At 54.9% G+C, this 11,722-nt stretch overlaps 3 protein-coding genes across 3 annotated transcripts; 1 reads left to right on the forward strand and 2 right to left on the reverse strand.

Annotated features, from left to right (window-relative positions):
• Positions 1–326: 326 nt before the first annotated feature.
• Positions 327–3,723, forward strand: CORC01_05747 (glycosyl hydrolase family 38 domain-containing protein; the record flags this gene model as incomplete). Its single annotated transcript, XM_022617389.1, has 4 exons — positions 327–472; positions 536–2,279; positions 2,334–3,064; positions 3,114–3,723. The coding sequence occupies 4 exons, from the start codon at positions 327–329 to the stop codon at positions 3,721–3,723; spliced, it is 3,231 nt and encodes a 1,076-aa protein (XP_022476000.1).
• A 388-nt stretch (positions 3,724–4,111) lies between these two features.
• Positions 4,112–5,592, reverse strand: CORC01_05748 (uncharacterized protein; the record flags this gene model as incomplete). The annotated part of the gene is made up of 3 exons (XM_022617390.1): positions 4,112–4,674; positions 4,758–5,397; positions 5,473–5,592. The coding sequence occupies 3 exons, from the start codon at positions 5,590–5,592 to the stop codon at positions 4,112–4,114; spliced, it is 1,323 nt and encodes a 440-aa protein (XP_022476001.1).
• Positions 5,593–6,933: 1,341 nt separating this feature from the next.
• Positions 6,934–9,480, reverse strand: CORC01_05749 (CAP-Gly domain-containing protein; the record flags this gene model as incomplete). The annotated part of the gene is made up of 2 exons (XM_022617391.1): positions 6,934–8,935; positions 8,990–9,480. 2 exons carry the CDS (start codon positions 9,478–9,480, stop codon positions 6,934–6,936), a joined length of 2,493 nt encoding a protein of 830 aa, XP_022476002.1.
• Between the last annotated feature and the right edge of the window lie 2,242 nt (positions 9,481–11,722).

An 11,722-nucleotide genomic window follows, 5' to 3' on the forward strand; every position in this document is an offset into this window, starting at 1 on the left:
TCTGCCTTAGCTTCCCCCCTCAAGAGCTTCGAGTCCGTCTTTGCTTTCAGACAATCCCAAAGTCAAAGCTAACGAGAACACCTACCTTTGATAGTCATACCGGCTCCAAAACCCTTAATAAACACCTCAACGACGCTCTTCAAGCGTCTCAAGTCGTAGAAAAAGGTGTCGGATCATCTCCAACTATTTCACGACCAAATCATCACCACTTGTCGGTACCCCATCGTCTTCGTCGATTAAACAATCGATCAGCTCCACCCGGGACTCTCGAGCAATTGAAACAGTCCGGACATCGGCTACTCGATAGCTTCACAAGACAAGACACCATGGGCGGTGGAAGAGACCTCAAGAGCAAGAGCTCTTACCCAGCTCTCGCGTCCCGACCCGTCGGACAATGGATCTCCAATCTCTACAAGGATAGAATTAACCAATTCTACTCTACCGGACAATGGGAGAAACACAACCTCCTGGCGTGCGTAACACCCCACCAGACCCCGTAGTAAAGCTGGGGAACGTCCCGCTAACTGCACTGTAGTATGATGACGGAGGGCACCGCATCCGGCGACCCTCACGTACAGCTGTCCGTGTGGGACGCCCCCGATACCACCCGCCCGACATTCAAAGACGCTGTTTCGCACGAATTCAAGAAGACCGAGGTTGGCGCATGGTTTGGTCCGTCATGGTCAACACACTGGTTCAAGGTTATCTTGACCGTTCCGAAAGAGCTTTGTGACAAGGACCTGCTTGAACTCCACTGGGATGCCAATAACGAAGGCCTGATCTGGACCGAGGATGGCAAGCCGCTCCAGGGTCTTACTGGGGGCGGCGAGCGGGTGGAATGGATCCTGCCCAAGGAGTTCAGGGACGGCAAGGAGCACACCATCTACATCGAAATGGCCTGCAATGGCATGTTCGGAAATGCTCCCGGCGGAGACTCGATCCAGCCTCCAGACCCAAACAAGTACTTCCAACTTGGGCGAGCTGACATAGTCGCTGTCAACCCCGAAGCACGAGCACTTTACTTTGATATCTGGATAATTGGCGACGCTGCGCGGGAGTTTCCCCAGGACTCGTGGGAGCAGCACAGGGCTCTCAAGGTCGCCACCGATATTATCGAGGCCTTTGAGCTCGGCAACAAGGACTCCATTGTAAAGTGTCGAAAGATCGCCCAGGAGTATCTCGGCTCGAATGTCGACTCACACAAGGTCTATAGCGATGACAAAGATCCTCAGGTTTACGGCATTGGCCATTGCCACATTGACAGTTGTTGGCTTTGGCCCTGGGCTGAGACGAAGCGCAAAGTGGTTAGGTCTTGGTCCAACCAGTGCGATTTGATGGACCGATATCCGGAGCTGAACTTTGCTTGCTCGCAGGCCCAGCAATACAAGTGGCTAAAGGAGCTGTACCCTTATGCGTTTGACCGAGTCAAGACGAAGGTCAAGGAAGGCAGATTTCATCCTATTGGAGGCAGCTGGGTCGAGCACGACACCAATATGCCCAGTGGTGAGTCTCTTGTGCGACAGTTCTTGTACGGGCAGAGATTTTTTGAAAGCAACTTTGGCGAGCGCTGCCAGACCTTCTGGCTTCCTGATACCTTTGGATACGCCGCCCAGCTTCCGCAGCTATGCCGCCTCGCTGGTATGAATCGCTTTCTCACCCAGAAGCTCAGCTGGAACAACATCAATAACTTCCCACACACCACCTTCAACTGGGTTGCTCTTGACGGTAGCCAAGTCATCTGCCATATGCCTCCATCAGAGACATATACTGCCGAAGCGCATTTTGGTGACGTGAAGCGCAGTGTCAGCCAGCACAAGTCAATGGACCAGGACCACACCTCACTCCTTGTTTTCGGAAAGGGTGATGGAGGCGGTGGTCCTACTTGGCAACATCTCGAAAAGCTCCGCAGGTGTCGGGGTATCTCTGATCAGATTGGCTTGTTGCCTAGAGTGCAGATGGGCAACAGTGTTGATGACTTCTTCGACAAGCTCCAGCCCAAAGCCACAGAGTTCGTCACTTGGTACGGCGAGCTTTATTTCGAGCTTCACCGCGGCACGTACACTACGCAGGCCAATAACAAGCTCAACAACCGCAAGTCTGAGGTTCTTCTCAGAGAAGTTGAATTGCTTGCCACTATTGCGACGCTCAGTGACACCAGCAAGAGCTACAAATATCCCAAGAAGGAGATTGACGACATGTGGGAAGCTGTCCTGCTCTGCCAATTCCACGATTGTCTGCCGGGTAGCTCCATCGAAATGTGCTATGATGATTCAGACGAGGTAAGCTGCAACGCAGTGGATTTCACTTTTGCCATTGCTGACTCGACTGGCTAGCTCTACGACATGGTCTTCAAGACGGGCAAGAAGATCCTTGAGGAAATCCACAGTGTTTTCGGAGCGACCACTGCTACTACGGGCTGTCTTCATGAGACCGTCGCATTGAACACTCTCCCCTGGCACCGAAAAGAGGTTATTGAGATTTCTGAGACTGAGGCTGGCGTAGCCTGTGGTGAGGGCCAGCTGTTAGCCATCCGCCCCTTCAAGATCTCAGAGGAAGAACCGGCAGTCACTGTTGAAGAAGTCAGCAGCGGCGTTTTCGTCTTGCAGAATGACCAGCTCCGGGTCAAGGTAGAGAATGGCACCATTTCATCACTCTACGACCGCCATGCGGATCGCGAGGTTATTGCCAAGGGCGGTAAGGCCAACCAATATGTCATCTTTGATGACAAACCACTCTACTGGCAAGCCTGGGATGTTGAGGTATACCACCTCGACACGAGAAAGGAGCTCTCCTGCGGCGCAACCTCAATCACTGAGCAAAAGGCCCACCGCGTCAGCTTGACTACTCAGATCAAAATCAGCGAAGAGAGTTCGATCAAATCCACAATCACTCTCTCAGCCGCCCTCAAGGGGGTACAGTCTTGGGTTGAGTGCAGTGCTGAAGTTGATTGGCACGAGACTATGAAGTTCCTCAAAGTCGAATTTCCCGTGGACATCAGAAATACCGAGGCCTCGTACGAAACAGCATATGGTCTCGTGAAGCGGCCTACTCACTACAACACCAGGTATGCTTTTCTTGGAACGCCTGGAAGAAAGTATTGCTAATTATCACAGCTGGGATATGGCCAAGTTCGAGGTCTGCTGCCACCGTTTCGCTGATCTCTCGGAGCATAACTACGGAGTTTCCATCCTCAACGACAGCAAGTATGGTTTCGCCACTGTCGGCAACCTGCAGCGTCTCTCTCTTCTTCGGTCGCCCAAGGCTCCTGATGCCCATGCTGATATGGGAACCCACCAAATCCGCTGGGCAATCTTACCCCACGAAGGAACATTGAGTTCCTCCACTGTGCGGGCAGCCTATGCCTTCAACAGCCCTCTGAAGCTACTCTCTGCGCCGAGTACCGTGCAAGCATCCCTCAGCAAGAGTCCCGTGAAGCTCACTGGGGATGGCTCCTTGATCCTCGACACCGTCAAACGTGGCGAAGACGATGAGGACGTGACGCGCGGCGAGCTGCCCAAGCGCAAGGGACGCAACGTTATCCTCCGCGTGTACGACAGTCTCGGCGGCCAGAGCAAGGGCGTGATTGAGACGACCTGGGATGTAAAGCGCGTTTTCAAGTGCAACCTGTTGGAGGACGACATTGAGGAGATCAAGATTGAGGGTGGAAAATTCCCGATTACTCTGCGGCCGTTCGAGATCGCATCCTACCGCCTCGAGTTGTAGGATGCAGACTTGAGCGATTGCGGTCTCGACCACGAATATCTTTCGGATGAAGTCGAATCTGACGAACTGCTCACTCCGAGAAGTAACGAAGCCTTGGATCATGAATATTCATGAGTGAAGGAGGCACTGCAATGGACAACGAAGGCTTTTTAATAGGCGTCTGGGACGTGAACACCTGTGTATCAGAGAAACTCTTGAACAAAAAGAAAATCAGAATATCTCTTTAGCTCCATTCCCTAGCGCCCTCCCTGAAACGCCGTGGTCACATGAAGCCTATCAAATCTCCCTGGGAATAGTAGAAAGGTGAAACATCATTATACAATACATCACTTGAGGGTCACTGTTCCTTTCCTCTGTCCAAACAAGGTGTGCAGTCAAATCAATGCCCTCACAACGATCCGTCCTGAGGCAAGTCCTCAATGGCGCTTTCCACCAAGTGAATGAGCTCGTCAATGTCTGGTCTCTCGGTAGGCTCGACATTGAGACATTTCCTCACAACGTCGCGGATTGGCTCGCTAATCTTGATCTCGCCGGCGCCCCCAGACCCAGCGTCCGTGGCGGCGGCGGCGGCTGCCGCCGCCTTGCCCTTCATCCCGCCGCTGGTTCCCGTACGCTTGATGCCCTCATCGGGAAAGCGCCAGTCGCCGCCGAGGACGCACATGCTGAGGGACCCGCCCGTCTCGTCGGAGCGGGCCTCAAAGGGGGACTTGCCGACAAGGCAGGCGTAGAGGGTGCAGCCCATGGACCAGATGTCGACTTTGGTGTCAATGACGGAGCCGTTGCGCACGTCAAAGAGCTCCGGGGCGCGGTAGGGCATCGTGCTGTGCTCGGCGGCCGTATCTTGGACCGCGATCGCGAGGGAGTGCGAGGTTATCGGGATCGGGGAGGGCGCGATGGAGCCGAGGTCCATAAGGATTGGGTTCGAGCCCGAGTCGTCAATCATGATGTTGCCTGTGGTAAGGGGGTTGGCTAGTTAGTCTCTTTGCGTGGGACGAAGAAGGAGGGGGGGGGGGGAGGAGAACAAGGCGACGAACCTGGCTTGATATCCCGATGCGCATACGACTTGACGTCTCCGGATCCGGGCGTCTCGCCCTCCATCAACGGTCTCTGCTGCTCGTTCTCGTCCTCGTCGTCAGCGCCCGCGGCGGCGGCCATGCTGGTCACGCGCTTCCCGCCCTTATTCTTCTTTCCGCTCTTCTTGCGCTTCGGCCCGGCGCCCTGGTCGTCCTCGTCGCCGTGGCCCATCTCCATCCTCTCCATCGCCGCGGGCTGCTGCTGCGAGTCCCCACCGGTAGCCCCTCCGCCGCCGCCCGTGTAATGATGCATCTCCCTGAGCGCCTTGCAGACGCCGAGGAAGAGGAGCATGAGCCTGCGCTCGGGGAAGGCGGTGTGGTTTACGAGGTTGGCGTTGATGAGGTCCTGGAGGTTGCCGCGGCGGTAGTAGGGCAGGAGGACGTAGACCGTCTTGGAGCCCGGTTCGCCGCCGCGCTCGGTGGCGATGGCGTGGTCTACGCCGTGGATGATGCCCGGGCTTCGGGCAAAGAGGCGGTAGGCGTCAACCTCCTTCATGGCCTGGGCGACGGACTCGGCGCCAAAGGGGCAGCGGATCTTTTTGAGGGCGAATTCTTCTGCGGTTTGGGTGTCTTGGACGAGATAGACGTAGGAGAAGCCGCCCTGTTCATTTCTCAGCAATTAGTCTACGTCCGTTTGGGGCATAGAATGACGGGAGGGAGGAGAAAGTGCGCTTACCTCGCCGAGCAGGCGGAGGATCTTGAAGCTCCGGCTGTTGATCTTGAGTGTCGGCGAACCGGGGAAGCAGTTGAGGCAGTTGCCGAAGGAGTAGACCACGTCGAGCAATATTTGCGCCATTTCGGGCTATCTTGTTCTTGGCGGTGACGTCGGAATCGTCTGGTATGTAGGTGCGTAGGGGTTTTGGGGGACGGCACTCTTGAACGGTTCGTGTTCGTGATTGTAGCGGTCGTCCGTTCGAGGTTTGGCGGTTGGTTGTGATGGGACACTTGGGAGAGACAGCGTCTCTTTACCCGGAATTGGTAGTCCGCGCTGAACGAAATTGGGAGAGGTCGTCAACAGATTTGAGATTGAAGTGCGCAGGCATACAAGAACGAAAAAAAGTAGAAAGCTTCAATGGTCGTATCGTATATTGCGAATTGGGCGTTTTCGTGGTTTCTGCGCGGGCGCGCCTTGAAGAACAAGAATCAGGACAGCTAGCTTGCTTACTGCTGTGCGCTTTGGGTTTCCCCCCGGTAACCAAAGTGGGCAGGAGCTGACGCAGGTCCGTAGGTAGTGCTGCGGTACGGTCCAGTGGTGACCAAGGATCCGCTTTCGGGGAACGCGGGACGCGGAAGGGCCGTTGTCTTTTCCGAGTCCGCAATCGAGGTGTGAATATACGGTACCTAGGTCGCTGGGAAGAGTGTATGCAGACCAACCTAACTTCTTTTGCCCACCGCAAGCAATTGGACAGGCACATATCACATTTGCCGTCAGTGGAAATTGAACAAGACACGACGAAAAACTTTGACATGATCTGCGGCGATTTTCAAAGGGAAGGAAACACTGCCATCAAGTCCCTCTGTTCTGGGCTGCGCACTGCTGCTGAGATACAAATCCCCGTCGTGCGCAGAGGCCGTGAAACGCCACTGGGGACCCTCTCAGGTGGAGAAAGTAGACGGGCACTGGAGGCGTTGAGGCGGCATTGAACACCAAAGGCCCCGGCCGGCAGCGACGGGAAGACCCTTGTCGTCGGAATGCAGCCCGTACCCTAAACTTCTTCCGAGGAGCTTCAAAGCTTGCGAGGCTCATTGGTAGACAACTGGCTGATGTTATTCATGGTTGTCTGCGACGTATTCATTATTCGTGTTTTAAGGTCTACTACTATTAGTATTATAGAAACCTCTCGGGGTGAATGTCAATGAAGCCAATGACCTCATGCCATCCCCTGCTGTCGGTTGACTTCCACAGCATGCGAATCCAACCCCGCGAAACACAATTCTCATCGAGCTGTGGTATCATCGCTACAAATGCTATCACGAACGAAAACTTCCATCGCTCTAGCCACCCATGGATCCTACACAGACTGGGACATTATGCACTCTGACATTGAAGATACGTTCATGGCAGGCGCACCGGACTAGCCATGCCTTTTGTTCAACCCAAAACAACGCTTGCTGTCGAGATTCAAAGTCCACCCGCCTAGAATGCGTCTTCGAATGGACAATCGACGCTTTCGTGTCCATCTCTTTCACACAGAGCGCACCACTTGGAGACGTCAACAACCCCGCTCTCCTTCCCAGCGACAGGGCCGGAATCCATGGGGTTCGGGAAGATCTTGACGCTCGGTGGAGGAGCAAGTGGCTTGGACTTGATGGGCGACAGAGGAGCCGGCTTGTCCTCGGCGGGGATAGGCTTCAAGTCCTCCTTGCTTGCCTTGCTGGCGTCGCCGTTGGTCTTACCGCCGTCGTTGCCAAACATGTTTGTGCAAGTGAGAATATCGTGACCGCCAGTCTCGCAAATTTCGCACCAGAGAGTACTATTATCGGTGACTGACGAGTAGGCGTCACTTTCTGGCATCGTGTCCAATGTACGAACCCGCTTGTGCGTCGCCGTAGGAGACTGGGGCTCGCTATTGCGCATCAGGACGACGGTATCCCGAGAATCACGGAGTGAAGAACGTTGAGCGCCTCCGTTCGCCATGAGCCCATTCGATTGAGCCGTGACGCTTCCCCTACGAAGCCTCTCCAATTCTCGCTCGAGCTCCTCCTCACGATGGGTTTTGTCTTTAACAACGTCATGGAGCTCTGCCAACTCAAGCTCCAGCCTTTCACGAGCTGTCGCGTTCTCGCGTATGGAGGGGTCCTCAGTTTTGTCGGCACCAGGAACAGAATCGCGACTGAGGGAATGGATGATAGCCTTCAGCCCCCGAATCTCGTCTTCCTTCTGCTCCAACTCCTTGGAAACTGACCCACGGTCTCCGTTGTTTGAACCTGGAACGCCGTTCATGCCGGCCGATGCCTTTTCGCGTTCGCGACGCAACTCTGTTCGTGTGCGCTCGACTTCACCACGAAGGAATTCGACTTCTCCTCTGGCTTCAGCTTCTCCGCGCCGTGCGTCTTCGAGACCTTCTTCGAGCTCTTGAACCAACTCCTCGAGCTGCTTCAACTGACGGGCAACCGAGTCCACGTCATCCGTCCGCGATTCGAGTTCTCGCATTTCCATCATCAACTCATCAATGCGCTTTTCGTACACTCGTTCGGTTTCGGAACTGGCCATTTCGAGGGTGTCGATGGTGCTTCGGAAGTCTGCTCGGTGTGTGTCGAATTCAGCAGTGAGCATCGCAATCTTTTCGTTCTTTTCTCTGACCAATGCGCGAAGCTGCATCGAGTCTTTATCATCGAGACTGTTGCGCTTGGGTGCTGACAGATCCGAACTCTCCATAAGAGTCTGAAGCTCGGTCAGGCTGCTCTCCATCTCTGCCAGCGTGGATGCTTGATCCCTCAACTGCCTTTCGCGGTCGTCTAGTTGTGCTCTAAGCCGGTCAACTTCATCATCGTTCTGAGCTCGTGATGTGGCCCTTGATCCAGCTCCAGCCCGCGACGGCACTCTGAACTTGGAGCTATAAGAAGATACTGAATTGGTGCTTCCATTTGTCTGTGTTCGCTGCAGAGTGGCCGGTGGCTGTGGCATCGGCTCCTCGTCAAACATGGATGTTTGATCAAGAGCAGACGAACTGCGCGGACCAACACTTGGCTTCCTATCCAGTCGTGACCCTTTGCTCGGGTCTCCAGCCGTTCCGCGGACACTCTGCGCGAAGCGATTCGGGGCAGGAGAGCTATATTTGGAAGGCCCTTTGCCGGGCGTCGCCAGCGATGGTCTTGGTCCTGGGGTCATCTGTAGTTTCCGTACAGGTGACTCTGGGCGTACCGAAGGCCTGCTCATCGATTTCTTCAGTTGAGGACTGACTGATCGGCCGGGGTTAACGCCAGGGCCCACGGATTTGCTAAATAACGGCACTGATGGCGTCGGAGGTGTGTTCGTCGAGTTCTGCGTGCCGACCTTGAGACCGCCCATGGTGCTTGCAGTAGGAGTGTGAGGAAACGAGCTGGATGACGAGCCAGGGGGAGAATCCCGTCTCACAGCTTTGTTAAGAGGGAGGAAGATGCCTGCGCCAGGAAGAGTCGTGGTAAAGTAGGAAACGCTAGATGAAGTCAGACATGACTATTCATGACAGGTTGGTAGAGCGCAAACTTACCCTTCTACCTCGCCCGAGTTCTTGCCCCGCTGGGAGAACTCGGGATGCAACTCGACACCAGCGAAAGTACCCTTCTTCCCATCCACCGAACCGATAAATCGGACGGTCCCAAGCATATTTCCCGGGACTTCAACGACATCGCCGAGAACGAAGTCAGTCCCGGCCTTACCAGGGGTGGCAGGTGGCATTTTGCGATCGGGCGACTCGGCTAGGACGCTATTGTAGGCATAGGACTCGCTTACATCGGGAATGGAGGCGAGGGACTTGGGTGTCAGCGCGGCCAAGGAGGATTTGCGCGGAAGGGTGTGGTGCGAGGGCGTGAGACGCGAGTGGGTGTTGTAGAGAGAATTAAGGCTGGGAGAGGAAGCGGTTGTGGAGGAGGCGAAGTTGCTAGTGAAGCTGGTAGCTTTGCGAAGAGTTCGCGGCGGGTGGGCAAGACTTCTATGGGTCGGCGCGTATGCAGCAGTCGCTGTTGTTGTGGTGACGGACATGATGGACAGTCGGGTCGGTTTGGGTGTATAAGACCAGACAAAAAATTATTGGGCGCCGCGGCTTGTGTACAGGGACCCGACCAGTAATGTGACCGCTAGATATCGCGCTCGATGGTAGCTCTACTGGCCTTGGGTCGCTATTAGGCGGCGCAGGTCAGACCAGGTTCCAGGTTGTGGTCGAATGCCCCACTCGTCGCCCGCAAGGAAGGGCCGACGTCAACTAAGGTTACTTGCCTTAGTCGCAAGAGCAGCCAGGCAGCGAATGAGATGCACGAGGCAGGCCAGGTTGGGCGACAGGATTGGGATGGTTGATTTGTAAATATTTGGCAGCCTTGGGTGGGAAAAGCAAGGGCAAAGACGTGGCGGACAGGACAAATTTCGGTCGATTGGGCGGGAAAATGGCAAACAGAGACGGGCGCTATACCGAAAGAGCGCTGAGAAAGGTAAAGAGCCGTGAGGTGTGATCGTCTCGGGTCCTTGGGCGTGTCTTTGACCTGGCGGGGAGAATGAATGTCTCCGATGTGGCTGCGAACTTGTCTTTCAATAAGCTTGACAGATCATCTGGCAGCTCTGAATAGCTTGACCAGTGCAGACCGCGACCAGGGAAGGGGGTGACGTATGACTTAGAGAACGGCCCGGGCAACGATGCAGGGCAGTTTGCGACGGCGACGATGAGAAGATGGAGGACAAAAGAAGCCCAGCGCAGCGCTTGAGGAAAAGTGGTCGCCAGACGAGGGGCTTTTTGTGATGCTCTGAGCCTCCTTTCCCCTTGAGAGCACGGCCGTCCTGATATGGGGGTCTCAGACGTTGACCACTTTTTGGTTCAGCTTTTTGGGGAAGGATCCGTAGGCCAACGAAATGCAGGGGTGATGGATGTCAACTTGTCAAGTGGAGCGGGAAAGAGGTTGGTGATCCGTCAGTCGGAGTAGCGTTACCCTTGCGGTGGGAGCAGGTGATACTGTGATTCCGTGTTCGTAGTCGTTGGAAGGTGGTATTCTGGATTGAATACCCTGTAATTGAGGAAGGAGTCGTAAATGAGGTGGGATTGCGGGCTGGTGGGATGCAAAGAATGACGAGACCAAGACACACACGGCTGGGAAGATAGAGGCGAGACAGACGGAAGACGAATGATTGGGGAGCAGTGAGCTATATCTGAGTTGGGATGAGGCAAAACGAGAAAGTGCGTCTGTCTTGGTCTCGTCAGGTCAGGCACATTCCACAGCTGTCTCTTTGTATCGCGGAGCAACTGCTGTCAATGTTTACGTGGATCCCGATTCAGTCAGAAGAGCAGCGGCGGTATGTAAAGCTTCATACTGGTATTAGTAGATGCTCGCCTGCAATTGGGCCGCCGGTCTGCATCGCTCCTTCATCTTCCCCATCGTGTATCGCAGCGGAACGTAGCGCGGCCGCAGATCTCTACGAGACCCTGGAACGTCGACAAGGGAAGGCTCGTCAGTGGTCCCAGGCCTCCAGCTGCTTCCATCCCCTCGCGGTTGCCATGACGCTGTCGTAGTTTTGCATCGTCCGAACCTTCGCTGCTTTACGGTTTCCCCGCTGCACGCAGACGGCGGAGCTACCGATAATTACGGCATGCTTCGAACAGGCGTATCGGTATTCGACGCCCAGCCAGCAGGGGCTGTTGGACGGCTAACCGCCTGCATGCAACGTGTTCGTCGTCAGTCTTTCGCTCAATGCCACTGTTGCCACGCAGTGAGTGGTGCAACCTGTGTTGGAAAAGTTACCTCCTCTTATCTTGATAGTGTGCTTCACGGTTTACCAAAGTCTTCCCAGTCACACCCAGGCAAAGGAAAGCAATTTTTATCCAATGTAAACTGGCGCAGCTTCAGGGTAATTACTGCGAGCAACCAGTCATTGTCCAATCTCGGCGACTAATCTTACATTTGCTTTCCTGCACCACTTCGCCCGTCTGCGCCTCCCAAATTTAGACAGACGCCGTTGAACATCGATGGATTGCAGCCATGGAAGATCCCAGACCGCAACAGATGCTACCTCATTGGTATGGAAGGGGGGGAACCCGCCATAAAGCAACGCCTTCTTCCCGGCAGCCCGTCAATGTCCACTCTCAACGGCTGAAACGACTCGAAATAACCAGGGGATGAGTCGGGGCACCGAATATTGCTATCGTCTTCCTCCCCCAAAAGAGAAAGAGGCTCCAGGTTCGAAAAGTATAAATGGATCCCACCTGCAGGTCGTCACGCGGCTGCATGATGCGAATGAGGAC

The sequence above is a fragment of the Colletotrichum orchidophilum genome, assembly GCF_001831195.1.
Source record: "Colletotrichum orchidophilum strain IMI 309357 chromosome Unknown Scaffold_41.1, whole genome shotgun sequence".
In the NCBI taxonomy this organism is placed as follows: domain Eukaryota; kingdom Fungi; phylum Ascomycota; class Sordariomycetes; order Glomerellales; family Glomerellaceae; genus Colletotrichum; species Colletotrichum orchidophilum.